This window comes from Zerene cesonia, chromosome 15 (assembly GCF_012273895.1).
Source record: "Zerene cesonia ecotype Mississippi chromosome 15, Zerene_cesonia_1.1, whole genome shotgun sequence".
Classification (NCBI taxonomy): Eukaryota; Metazoa; Arthropoda; class Insecta; order Lepidoptera; family Pieridae; genus Zerene; species Zerene cesonia.
In genome coordinates, this window is record NC_052116.1 from 2,238,352 (window position 1) to 2,253,072 (window position 14,721).

General features: G+C 34.0%; 2 protein-coding genes across 5 annotated transcripts; both read right to left on the reverse strand.

Moving 5' to 3' along the window:
- Positions 1-781: 781 nt before the first annotated feature.
- Positions 782-13,484, reverse strand: LOC119832179 (zinc finger protein 232-like). Of its 4 annotated transcripts, none has more exons than XM_038355798.1 (15): positions 13,204-13,484; positions 11,439-11,571; positions 10,795-10,924; positions 10,045-10,149; positions 9,623-9,700; positions 8,984-9,004; positions 7,210-7,301; positions 6,876-7,010; positions 6,257-6,355; positions 5,545-5,695; positions 4,815-5,046; positions 4,211-4,377; positions 3,743-3,900; positions 3,035-3,242; positions 782-2,782 (listed from the first exon to the last, which is right to left on the reverse strand). In XM_038355798.1, the coding sequence occupies exons 2-14, from the start codon at positions 11,553-11,555 to the stop codon at positions 3,051-3,053; spliced, it is 1,677 nt and encodes a 558-aa protein (XP_038211726.1). In that variant the 5' UTR covers positions 11,556-11,571; positions 13,204-13,484; the 3' UTR covers positions 782-2,782; positions 3,035-3,050. The 4 variants fall into 4 exon arrangements, with proteins under 4 accessions (XP_038211726.1, XP_038211724.1, XP_038211723.1 ...); XM_038355796.1 differs by lacking the exon at positions 13,204-13,484 and adding an exon at positions 12,909-13,124; XM_038355795.1 differs by lacking the exon at positions 13,204-13,484 and adding an exon at positions 11,899-12,403.
- Positions 13,485-13,739: 255 nt separating this feature from the next.
- On the reverse strand, positions 13,740-14,479 carry LOC119832181. Its single transcript, XM_038355799.1, has 2 exons — positions 14,230-14,479; positions 13,740-14,142 (listed from the first exon to the last, which is right to left on the reverse strand). Exons 1-2 carry the CDS (start codon positions 14,319-14,321, stop codon positions 13,839-13,841), a joined length of 396 nt encoding a protein of 131 aa, XP_038211727.1. The 5' UTR covers positions 14,322-14,479; the 3' UTR covers positions 13,740-13,838.
- Between the last annotated feature and the right edge of the window lie 242 nt (positions 14,480-14,721).

The window sequence follows — 14,721 nt, forward strand, 5'->3', positions numbered from 1 at the left end:
GAGACTAATTATAAGAATATGAATCTGTGTAAAAGTGTAAAGAACTTTCGCGGTAGTAGCGTTAATTCCCATATAAGTACTATATCTTTTGATATCTTTTACCCACTCTCAAGGTTGAAAATAATATTCAGATGTATTTCACATTTATTTTTCCGCGATTTTCTTAACGAGGGAAATAATTGACACATCCCAAGCGATGCAGGTATAATATTATACTTTTTAGAATATGTTTGACCCTATTTCAATGTGTAAAAAAAACAAGCATTTTTTCTGACATGTTTAAATCATACTATAGAATTGTCGCAGTACATCAACGAGGTATAGAAAATAAAAACGTTATTGAAATAAAAAATCATCTTAAAAAATCAGTAACTTTATTCTTTAATCTCATAATTAATAAATAAGTTTTCATACAAAAAGTACAAAGTGAACTTTAGTCGAGTTCGACGCGCCTCAATATTATAATACTTCAAACTACACAATTTTAAAATGAAGTAAAAAAATAATCTTAACTGGTGTTTATATGTTTATATAAAGGTACTAAAATATTCGATTTCGGCAAATTTTGTAAAAATAATTCGACAATTTAAAATTAGTTCTATGGAATTTCGCTAAAATAACTAACAATTCTGACCTATTCAAGAACAAGTACTCAATAATTCTAAAATGTACAACTTATATAAGAGTAACGAGATATTTCAGTACGTTAGAGCACCTCGGGTCGTTAGTAAGAAGCGGTTGTCTTATGAACGAATTGTCATCCTAACTTACGCTAAGTACAAAAATATAATTCAAAATGAATATACACCGTGTTAAAGCTGTTTGTGATGATTTGTTTTGTATCGGCACGCGACACGCGACACGCGCTACCCCCGGCCCTATGTAGCAACACTTATGAAGGACAGGGAACAATCAATACTGACTTATTAAAAAGAAAAACTTGTGAAGGCAAGAAGCGATTCATGATTATGGATGATGTCCATTAAAGTCATTTTATTTTATCTACATTACCATCTATGTGCGCTGAACACCCTCCAACCACTTTTTTCATAAAACAACAATTTATTGTTATATTTAAATATAAAATTCGGTGTTCTTATAATAATGGTAAGTATATACAAACGCAATAGTCAACATTAGCAAGTGGGAGCGATCCTTATATCACAGTGATATTCTATTATGTACACTTTACATAAAGTGGAAAATACATGTGAGATGTTTTAATTTGCTCAATTTCTAACAGCAGCATATGCAGACATGAAAAAATTCCAACAAACATGTACTTTGTAAAAAGACTTGCAAATGATTACCAGATTCATTAATAATCAATACATTCAGACCCCATACATACCGACAGAACTTGATTTAAATTTTGCTATAAATCAAGTGCAGCCTTGCCGGTGACGTGTCGTTATCCCTTTTTTATTACAAAAAATGTACAGTTCTAACTCCGTGTTAAATTAACTATTATAACATCATTATTAAAAGACTAACTCCCTATATTGTGTGAACATGGGCACCTTTCTTACAAAAAGTAAGAAATCATCTCTCAAAAAAAAAGTAAGAAATGAACTCCAATCATCCACAAAAGAATAAGCAACGCATCCAAAGACACTCTTGTGACAAAATACCGAAACGGAATAATACTGGATGTATGTGGTATGTTTTCCTCCTCTACATGAATCGTAAGAGCAAGTGACATATTTGACCCTTCAAGCAATTCATCACAGAACTACGTTTTTAATATTTTACTTGATTGTAAAATCTATTTGACACTTCTACGATTTGCTATGTTATGATAAAGAAATTATCCATAATTTGATTTATTAATTTGATTAATTTATTTATAATTAACTGAGAAGGAAGATAAAAAAAATACAATCTGATTAAAAGATTGGTGTTTGGATAAAAGTGGACGGATAACTATTAGAATAGAATTGAATAATTGCAAACATTTTAGCAATTTCACACATATATGAACTTCATGATTATTATATTAATAACAATATTTATTGCTTTCGATACGACTTACGCGATTACAGAAATACTTGCTCAGACATACGGACTAAAGTAAATTATCATTCAGACTATAAAAATCACTGGTATAACATTAAAATATCGATCTTAACTTTATTATTTCCATTATTTTTTTCAAACTTAGAGAATCCATTGACAATTATGTATCTAACGGCTAATAATTTATTAGATAAGCTTTTACCCTTAGTTATTCTCGGCCAAATTGAAATGTGTTCGTACGATAAAATTGGAATCGATTATAATAAAAATCACGTGTGATATGTCTATTACGAACTTGTGCGATGGCAAACTGTCTACATCCGTACGAACACATCGTCAAAAGGGGCCACAATATCTCGTCAAAGTGTTTATCGAGTGCAATTTACATGACCAACACTCTCATAAGATCCAACTTACACATAAGTGATTCAAATCCGATTACCTATCACTAAGTATGTACAAATAACTTATCAATTTTACACGAGTGTTCATGGTTGAAGACTTAACAGTAAATCGATTTTATAAAGAGAACTATGCTAATTGGAGTATTTATTTTGTCCTTAAAGCGATTTCATTTCAATATTGATTATCGTGACATCTCGTCGGTGGTTGGTCGATTTAGAATTTGTTTTCCCGTTTGTAGGATTTGTGCAAACTCGTAATTATGGGGAAAACAAGTAATAGTTTGGATAGGTGGTGGGTATAGCGACGAGCAGAGCGCGGGTGTCCCGTCAGGTGCGGACCTTGTCATCTTCGCAGTCTATGTCTGCAACAAAAATAAAAAACCACATTAGTAACAAGTTAAGTAAGTCCCTTGGAAAAAATATACGTTTTCCTTCCAAATAAAAAAGCTGGCTTAGCTTCAAAAAGAATGTATCATGCATTCAAACTCGAACATTATAACACAATTTTATACCAACAAAATAATTAATCCAAAAACAAGTCACCAACGTTCCCGGGAGGGAACAAAAAACATTAAAAAGTTTTTGAGAGCGTCGTCTGACAAATCATCACTAACCAATGGTATCTAAGTGTCACGTGTGCTGCGCGAGCAGCGCGTCGAGCTGCGACTCGTTGCCCCCGGAGGCCCCGGGCCCTGCGGTGGCGCCCGCGCTGCTGGGGCTCCCGGTGCTCGGCGAGCGGGCCTGCGCCGCCGCCAGCGACGTCATCACGTGCTGCGGGATGTTTATTTGTACTGGTACCTGCATGTTCGAACTCGTCGGCACCTGGATAACATAATTTCGTTGGTTTATATATGTGAATAAATAGATTTTTTTTAACGTTTTTATGAATAACTTATACAAATAATATGTTTCTTATATTAATAAAATAGTTTTTCTTTATTTGAACTAGTTTATGTAAAATATGTTCGTATTGAATAAAGAGAATGTAATGAAGTTGGCTTAAAGAATTTCATGACTGACACATAACCGGTGTAAAAAAACGTATACTTCTCGGGATACCAGATAGAAGTGATGAACTTGAACTACTATAATTATATGCGGGAGAGAAAAGGGGTTGGTGCCGTAACGCGTTACGTAACAGACCGTTTTTTCCCTCCCGTAAAAACTCATCACTTGAATAAATATTATACTTAGATCACTTCTATGTGATAAGGCTATGTTACCCAATAAATTGAACCCCTTCTATACCAATCATTTGAATCATGATTTTGGCTATATAAAAATAAATAACGTTTCCAAAGTGTATTATAATGAAGACCAACGTGTATAGTGATCTCGGGCATCAGCGTGTGCTGCGAGGCGGCGGTGGGGGCGGCGGGGACGGGCTTGAGCTCGAACGCTTCGCCGCTCGCCTCGTCCTTGGCGCGCTTGCTCTCGTGCGAGCGCGTGTGCTTGCGCAGGTGGTCCTTGCGGTAGAAGCCTGCGCGCGACAAGTGCGAATTTCGTTTAATATATAAATTGTGAAAGAGAAGTAGCTTTAATAGTAATCATAAAATAAATCAACAGTAATAAAATATACCTAGGATGAGAGAGAGAAATTTATTTCAACGAATTTTCAATTAAATTATTCCGAAACTCTAAAATAATGTTACACCGCAACGAAAATAATAAAACTATGAAAGAAAAAATAGAAAAAGATATAACTTATGGCAATATTCCATTGTAAGGATCGTGACTAAGCAAATAGCGAGGGAGGATATATATGAGTGGGGTCGAGTGAGGCGGGTCACCTTTGCCGCACACGCCGCAGAGCTCGCTCTTGACGCCGGAGTGTATGACGACGTGCAGGTTGAGGTGCTCGCGCCGCTTGAAGCCCTTGCCGCACACGCCGCACACGTAGGGCCGCTCGGGGTTGTGCGCCAGCTTGTGCCGCTCCAGGTGCTCCTTGCGCTTCAGCCTGCGGACGCGCACCTCCACGTTACACACCACTCGACTCGCTCGTAACGCGCTTCGAACCACTTTCGTAAAATTTATAGAGCTGCATCGGAATTTCTAGCCACATACTAAATAGATGGTATATATACATTTATGATCAAGTTTTCAATTAACATGTAGATCAATAATTAATAAGAAATATTAATTGCATGCCCCGCGGTTTTACCCTAATGTTATATAACCCTTGAAATAATTATTCAATTGAGACCCGTCGTTCCTGGGATAAGCTCGTTCAACCACACAAACTCTTAGCTATATAATATTAGTATAGATTCGACATTGGTTATTTATTGACCAATCGTGCAACACCGTCCCATAGGTAACCCCCTGGAACTGGAATAACACTTGGGTACTGAGCATTCCCAGTGAAGTGCGCTCGTTGCGATGGTGAGCACGTACCCGGCGCCGCAGATGCCGCAGATGAAGCGGCGCTCGATCTTGTGCACGGCGAGGTGCGACTCGAGCTGCTCCTTCTCGGCGAAGGCGAGCTGGCACTCGGGGCAGCAGAAGATGGGCGTGCCGTCGGCCGCCGCCGCGATCACCACCGTCCCGGGCTTGGGCCGCGCGGCGCGCGCCGCCTTCTTCTTGTACTTCTTCTTCTTCTTCGCGCCGCCCGCGCCGCCGGCGCCGCCTGGTGCCACACAGTCGCGTTAATAATAACATAATAATAAATTCGTTATTTAAGAGCGACTGTACATCACTACATAGTATAAAACAAAGTCGCTTTCTCGCTATGTATGCTTAAATCTTTAAAACTACAAACTACAACGGATTTTGGTGTTTTTTTTATAGATAGAGTGATTCAACAGGAAAATTTATGAACACAATAAATCTATTAAACTACTCCTAATATAACGCGTGCGAAGCCGCGGGCAAAAGCTAGTATAGTATATAACAGTTGCTGTGTACTTATTCGACAGTGAAAGAAAATGTGTTTGTTCCCATTTGATTCTATTTGATTCTTTCACGTCATAGTGGAGCTATTTTATGATAGGAGAATTGCTTAGACGTGGCAGGGTAGAGTAACATAGGCTATAGTTTACTCCAGTGAAACATCTCATTCTCATTGGAATTTCCTTTTACTATGCGAGCAAAGCCGCAGAATTGCAGCTAGTTTTAAATAATGTACCTTCATCCATAGATACATCAGCATTATCCTTTTTATCTTCCCCTTGTGCACTGATGGGGGTGAGCTCCACCTCGATGCTCTCCATCTTCTTGGCGTCCGAAGGGTTCAACCGCAAGAATTGCTGGAGTGACACAGGCAGCGCTTGACTTTGCTGTTAAAATCAAGCAAGATAAAATATTAGATGTCAGTGGTAAAATAATTTGTTATGTAAAACAAAAATTATATGATATTTGCAGTTCTACAATATTTCTATACCCAAAATCATGATAAGGTTAATTGTTTTGGTTGTTTTAAAAGTAGGATTTTAAATGTGCAAAAACACTATAAAGTAAAATAAGTAATCTTAAACCAAATTTCAATTCAATGCATTGAGTCAATATGATGCAAAATTAATACAATAAATACAGTTTAAAAAAACGAATAAAATGGTAACCATGGAATCAACTAAATCCTGTCTGCCCTGCCTGTGTCACTCCAGCAATTCTTGCTCTTATACAGAGTATACATAAGGGGATTATTTAATACTAATGATTTTAATCTCAATAATAAGATAAATTAAACATGAAATGATTGTATTGTCACTGATACTTGATAAGTGTACAAAGCTTGAATTTAACCTGTTACTTTAAAGTGGGTCTAAAACGAGTCTAAGGTAGTGACTGACTATACAGTAAATATATTGATAGGCAAAACTGAGTCATGATTATGTTACCTGTGCAGGCAGGGTGTTGAGGTACTTGACGAGGTCCTGCTGTGAGCTGGACAGCTGCCACGGCATGCCCTCGCTGTTTTCTGTGCCTTGCGAGTCCTCCTGGTAATGTTAACATCATAACAAATAAATTTATGAATGAAAAAATTGCAAATATTCAATTCTTATATTATTATACTCATATTAAAACAACTCTATTTTCAATTTTTGTATTTTTTCTATCTCTCTAGATCTAAACTTCCCAAATCATTGAAAAAATAATAAAATATAATTGTAACAATTATGAAATTAAACAAAATGACTCAAATGCTCAAAAGCAAGTTTTTTACAATTTAAGGTTTCTCTTTAACAAATGCTCTATGCAAAGGTGTGAAAATATTTTTAAAGTAATTATAAAATATATTATAACGAGGAAACATTTGTGTAATTCTATATAATAAGTATGTTTTTAAGGTTTTCACACAAAAATTACTGGATCGATTTCAAAAATTCACACATTAGTAAGCTGCATTTCACAAAGTGTCAAATACAGCCTTTATTTTGTTTCGTTTTATCCGGGCGGAACTGGGGCTCGCGTCTAGTACTTCAATGTTTAGGGATCATCATCACGACACCAACTCACATCATCGTTCTCCTCGCACTCTTCCTCCTTGATGATGATGTCCGCGACCTCGTTGTTGTTGTTGTTGTTGTTCATCATCTGCTTTGCCTCCTCCGGGTTGCTTATCACTATTTGTTGATTTTGTGTTATGAACACCTGAAACAAAAAGCTTTGGTTTTAACATATTATTACTAACATTGCTTTTAATAACTAACTTGCTTTTAGTAGCATAATATTAGTGTGATATATTACCAGATTATAACAATTTACAATTTAATTTAAACATAAGTCATAATTTTCTTCTAAATTTTACACTAAACATTTAAAGAACAGAAACAAATGAATCTAAATATACCTGATGCTGCATAGTCTGCTGCACCTGCTCCTTATTGCCCTGGCCCTGCATCAGCTGCATGTCCTGCGGCAGCGCAGCCACCACCTGCAGCCCTGGTGGAACACCAGATTATTAGAGTTCAGTTTTATTTCTTTAAACAGATAATGGTAATTCTATTTCACGTGTCAAATGGTTGGCAAGTGAAATATATACATGTAAGATTTTAAAATATACAACAAACTATCTACACTTGATAAGGCTCACATCACTAGTGGGATGTATGCAATAACTTAAAAAGAACAGTGTTAACTACATTAAGATATAATACATTAAGTATTTTATGTTATAGTTATAGTTAAGGTCGTTAAGATACACTCAAACAAAATCACACAAGACCCAATTAAAAGATATGGTTTTGTTTTTTGCAAATAATTGTGAACACATTCATCAGATTTTGGTCTCGCATACAATATAGAACTTAGTTTTTAAACCGCCTCCTTGTTCAAGTTCTATTTGAAGGCATTAAAATGAAAATGAAATAAATAAATTATTTGTTTGGTTTTCTGTGGTTGAAATTGCATTAACAATTTCACTGCTGATCCAGAAACTTTTTTCATCCGGCGATGCGGCTATGACACGCTCAGCGTGTCTCCCGCACCGGCGGCAATCTTGCCGTACCGCTTTTGTCGTTGGTGCGGGAGCCCACGCTGCGCGTGTGCATAGACTCGAGCCAGCTCTGCGGGCGGACACACCGTGTGTGTTCTAAATTTTTTTTTTTTTAATATTATTATTCTATTTCTGATATCGCGATTTATTTTTAAAGAAATTACAGTAGTCTTTATTTTTCTGCACACATATTTGTATTTTATTCAAAATACTTTATATATTATAATGAACAATGAGCTGAAAAGGTACGAATAACGACCTCTCCTTAAACTTTTTAGAGTATTATACATTTAGAAATTAAAAACTTTTTAACGGATTTTAAACGCGATTTATTTATTATATTATTAACCCGACATTTCGAACACTTCACGTCGGGTTAATAATATAATGAATGATTCGCGTTCAAAATCCGTTAAAAAGTTTGAATTTCTAAATGTATAATACTCGTGTAAAATCAAACACAAGAAAATACTACAATTTGATTTGTTAACACTCGTACATAAAGATATTCTTTCTTATAGAATATAGATTAGCAATAAAAGTTTCATGCTGAACGCGCTTCAGATATTCTGCTTCGGAGTGTTAATATAACAGCGTATCAATTTATCGTCAACCAATGATATTAGAGAGGTTATTTTGTATATAAAACGTTGTCCAACGTAAATTTATGTTTTCTTTTTTTATTATTTGTACAAAATATTTTCTTTTTCGTTTTATTAAAATTACATCCTAACTATCTAAACAAAGAAAATAATAAAAATGGAAGAAATCATAAAAAATATATTTTATGATAAAAATGTGTTGCCCGCACGCACTGGCGGCTTAGAAAATAAAACACGCACAGCGTGTTTTACGCACAGGAAACGCGATTTATCGCGGATGCCGGCTTCCACACGCTAGGCGTGTAAAGCCGCATCCTTGGTTCCAAGCATTTTTACACAACAGGTGTGTTTCAGCAGCCAACGTGTTAAATAAGTATACATAATATAGTGGTATGGTGTTAAACACAACAAGCAGAATGCATATCAAATATGTATGAAATACATGCAGTTAGCATTACATCACAAATAAATAACATATACAATTAGACTCAAAACATACACGATTAACATGAAGTTAATTTATTCACCTGGTCTTATCCTGAATGTACCTGAACAATGGAACAATGGGGTAAGTTTTTATTTTTTCTTCTCAGTTCAATATTAAATACCTAAATATTTCAATATTTGTTATTATCGAAAGTTATAATTACATCTGTTATTTTTATAGTTAATCTATAACAGTTTATTCAAGCATGATATACACTACATAACGCAATATTGTTTATTCATAATATTATTAAGCATTAGTACATACTGTTTACTTCATTTTTTATAATGATACCAATATAACATTCCAGCCATTTCATTATATTATTTTATTAAGCATGTATAATATATACATTGTTACATCTTTATAGAAAAGGCAATTTTATACTGTAAAATCAGAATCAGCAATAATACTGAAATCAATTTTGTACACTTGTTTTGGTCTGTTTTGTATTATTAATATTTATAAAGTAGATGAAGAAATTATATCTTTCTTATTATTTTACATTTTACATTATACTTTATGTCCCAGCTTTGATCATGGATTGTGGTACATATGTAGCACACACCAACATTGAAAGAATTTTTAAAATCGCTCCAGTAATTCTACATATTAATATGCTATTATATACTTATAATAGATTGAATATCAGTTATTAGGCCTAAATGCAAAGACAAACCTTCAGGTAATGTATTTCCTAGTAGTTGAATGCCATCATTTGCATCAGGTGAGTATGCTACTGTGAGTACTGTACCACCTGTGGACAATTATATAGATTTATTTTACTACAACATATTTTGTTAGTTATTTCAGTAATAACTTATGAAAATATATATAAATTTAGAGGTTATTATGCTAGCTGTTTTAAAATTAATAACATAAGTGTGTGTTGTTCATTTTGATTGAATAACTAAATCATTTGATTTTCATTTCTTTTTGTCAATGTCTTTAATATTTAAGCAGAAACATTTTAAAACACTACATAATAATTAATGTAAAAAAAGTCTAATTAAAAATCTTACTTTGATTCTACTAATTATATTATTTATTCTATTAATTACAATATAATTTATAACAATAACATTGGCTATCAAAGCTCACCTTGCTGAAAACCTTGTATAGGGATTTGCATCTGGTATTTGGGTTGCTGTTGTTGTATTAAGTTTGGACTTAACACCTGTATCTGCACTGTCGGTTGTGGGTCACCTACAAATAATAACGAAATGTAGAATTTTGTACACATAACTTCATATTGAATTGAAAATAAACTCATGAAGGCAATTAAAGTTAAAAAAAAAAAAAATAGTAGCAGGTCAAATAAGCTTAATTAATAAGGTATATTTTCAAACACAATTATTGAACTGGAGGAAACCAATAACATTAGACATCTGCCAAGCTTGTTCAACTTGAAAAGATTCCAAAGGTGGCGTAAAATGTAGTTTCTGGATTTGAAGGATGAAGAATTTAATTTAATGTATCTCATTTAATTACCAGTCAAGTTTAAAAATAAAGAATATTCAGAAAAATAAATAGTGGCTCTGTGGTCGACCTCTAACATCAAATTGATAAGTAGCTGTTCAAGACCAGGTGAGTGTGCAGGAAATTAATAGATTTTTCAATTTGTCTGTGGATGTCAATAAAGCAGTAGTGCTTGAAACGGTGAAAGAAAACATCAGGAGGAAACTGACATGTTGAAGATTCAAAAAAGGTTTAAAACATATGACATCTGCCAACCCGCACTTGGCCAACATGGTGGATTATGACCTGAACCCATACACAAAGCCTGTGTTCCTACAGTGGGAACAATATGAGCTGATGATGATGAAAGTTTAAAAGTATTTTGAGACATACCTGGTTTAGCACCAGGTAAGGATATAGGCACAGATATGAGCTGGGGTGTAGCCTGCAGTGCTGTGCCATCCAGAGTGCGGAGGTACTGCACACCGTCACCCATGTTCACTCCACCTACCATGCCAACCACCTGAAAAAATAAAATACTTAGAAGAACACATACTTTGTATGCATTTATAAGCTTTTATATTCATTATACATAGAAAATATATTACTAGAGATTGGATAACTTTTGCCATTGTTGAGTGTGTTGTGTAGTGAAAGTTTATTACATTCATATGTATTTGCTTTTCTTCTTTATATAAATCTATGTTCCTATCTGTTGTGATGTACATAATATTTTAATGTAATTTATACAGGTATCAGATAAAAATTTAGTTAAAAGTTTAATGAAAAGTAGTAATGTTAATTGCATAAAACATGTTGTTTAATGCATAGATATACTATATAAGGACTTTGTGTGACATCATCAAAAATATTATATTGATATTTATGAACTTAATAAACTCATTGGTGGTGCTGTTTATTTTATAGTATGAAGATTTCATTGATTCTGAGCGTAAAAACGTAATTGATAAGTATATGTATAATCCATGTAAATCTATGTTTCTACGCATTTTATTTATAATGTAATCAGTTAATACCTGAGACAACTGTGTTCCATTATTTGGATTTTGTTGTATCTTTGTGACAGGCAACTGTCCGTTTGTGGTCACAAAGTGTGTCCCAGCCCCCATTGCTGAAAATGCTGCAAAATTCATCTCCGAGTCTTCCTCACTGGTGGATAAATAATTTTTTTTTACAGTATTCAAGAAAATATTGAAATTTGTGTAATATAAGGTAAGTAGTAGCATTATAGTAAGTAATAAATTAATAGTATGCTGTCTAAACATACAATAAAGCACCAACTTCAATAAGGATAATGTGTTTATCCAAAAAAAAGAACCTACTCTTTTACAATAGTTTGGTGTTATTATTTTAACAAAGTAAATTTTATTATCTTTACAAACAATTTCCATTGGCCCTAAGAACGAAATAATTAGTTTCATGGATATTTTACATTCAAGGAAAAGTTCCATATATCTACAAAGGAAATTTGCATACCAAGAGGCATCATCATGTGTAGGCATTTTCTGCATATCACACATAACGCATCCAATTATCAGCCGCCGTAGCGGGAGAAGAAAAATAATAAGCTGTGTCCCACTTGTCTGCTTCACAAAGTGTACCCCCACAAGAACATCCCACCACTAATGCACAGGGATTACACTGGGATTGATGGTAGGGCACACACCACTACTGACTGCCAAACTATACACACTGGAGCCTAAACAACGGTGAATGGCGAAAGATCATCGCGAGAATACGAAAGTGGGTTAAAGAAAGTTTTTGTACGGGCTCAATACTCAACCGGTTGGCTAGTTAGTTATACGCACACAGTTGGACTGTATATGTTCAAGCTAACATGATCCTCACTTTCTCTTTGCTGTACTTTCACAAGACGTAGTGAGGTGTGGTTGTGGTTCAATAAATGTAGGAAGCGTGGAGTTGAGTAATCTTGTTACATGTGTATGTGTTCATTAAGCTTGTTTCTGAATATATTCAGTTTGTAGAATTCTAAAAGTCTATGAATTAAAAAACTATTCTGTATATGTACAGAAATTTGCAAAAGTGTAATTTCTACATCAACAATGTACTGATATTGAATATTCACATTTTAATTTTGCAAAGTGAAAGGATTCAAGTATTGTTGCATTGCATGGTTAGATTTGATTAGAATGTGTATTGACCTTGTATAAGAATATTGAAAAATTTAGAATATATATATATTATTCAACATTTATAACAATTGAATTCAAGATTTACTATTTTTAAAGATATATACAAAAATTAATGATTAGTAGGAAAGCATAGTAAATATGTTTACTATATAAAACCAAAGTGGATAAAGGAAGACAAAGAACAAGTATGAATAGGACATAGGCGATAAGTTACGCAATTATTGACATCGTAAAATTCTCAATTTACATTTTAATTCAAAAGTTTTGTTTTGGAGCTCACATGGTGGTAGGCGGATCATTTTGATACAAGGTTATTCACCCCTACCAACCTACCAATTCCTTTGGCCCGATTGAGTATCCATCACGATACGCATCCCCACCAAGATGCGGGATCCCCTCCATATGCCTACGATAAACCAAATCGCACTCCCGCTCCCGACTCCTTCCACCACCGCCAGGGAAATCGCGAGAGGAGGGGTTGTGCGGCCCTCTCGGTCTCGCGCGGCACTCTCGCGGTAACATTCAGGGACGGCCACGCGCCCCGTCTAACGGTATAACAATGTACCGCTTTCGAAATAAGGTCACGGATATTCTCACGTTAAGCTTATAACACTGTGAAACTACATACCTTGTTCACCCAAAATCGAGATTTCAAAATCCTTTTATCTCCATAAATTTAAATACCACGGTAATATAAATGTATCACTACAATTCACGTAAACATCATTCCCTCTCTTTACAACAAATGTACGTCGCCATACTGTTTTATTTAAACAACTTATCACCAGATGGCGTATGTAGTACTTGTAAAATGAAATGAAATGTCATTGATTGTTGAATGAACTAGAAATAACGAATATTACCTATTAAGTACCTAACAAAAGATCCATATAATATTGTTTCTATAAAGTTGTATTTAAGCATAGATTGATCGTACGCATAAATTACTGTTGTACATTTGTATTTAAAGGCACATAATCGATTTTACTAATGAACCTAAATTTAACTAAATTGTAAAATAATAAACTAGTTACTATCTAGTTATATTGTACTACTAGGTATTCAGTGGTATAGATCCAGATTAATACCTAAATGCTAAGACTTAATTAAACTTAGAAGTACAAAACTATATGAGAACCTACTTCAAATAAAACACTCAACATATTATGTTTCAACATAATTTAATGTTACAATTAATAATACATACTAGATATAACAAATACAGGTACCAAACTTATAAGTAGTTATTATAATAAGTTAGTATTAAAACGGAAATTGCTGCCCTGTTCTTTGTATTCTCTCTAAATGCAATTCAAACAATAATTTGTTTTCATGGTAATAGTTGCTTTCAGATGAATTGAATCCAGGATCATAACTTGGCCGTCTTTCTGAATCAGTTGATGAACCTGGAGAAGGAATGCAACTGTCACCATGAATTGTATGACTAGATTCGAGTGTATTTTGAGTAAGGAGATTTGAGTTAGTTAAGGTATTGTTTATATGTAAATTGTTAATTCTTTTAGACAAAGGCATAAATTCGCAGGCTTCATCCTCGCGTGATCTCTTCCTGTAAAAATTGAACATTAATTTTAAATTCAAGCCATTTTTAAAGTCTCACACATAGTTTGTTTATATTTTTTCAAATATTTTATACCTATTTTCTGTCATACTTCTGGTCATAAAGTTTCCATTACTTGTTATAATATGTGTAGTCCAATATACTGTAGATTCCTTTTCAAAGGTCATCTGTTCCTGTTTTAGTTTTTTTCTCTACAGATAGCTGAAGTGTAGTGAAATCTGTTTTGATGTAAATAGAATAGAAATTGAATTTGTAGCGTGCACTGCTTTGTATGTATTTGACGGATCGCAATGTGACAGATGATATATGACAGATAAATTAGTACAATAAAAGACAGCTGTTTTTATTTTTTGCTAATATTAAAAAATACATGCAACCAATTTTTCTCTTTTTTTTATTTAAAAAAGTTTGTAGATTTAAACTTAACAATTCGGTTTTTTTTGGCAAAATTTATGTTACGCCTTTCGAGCTTTCACAAGATGTCGCTGCATGAAGTAAACGATATTCGTGAGTACATTATAATATCTAGGAACTTAAATTTTATCTCATATCAAAACAATGATATTG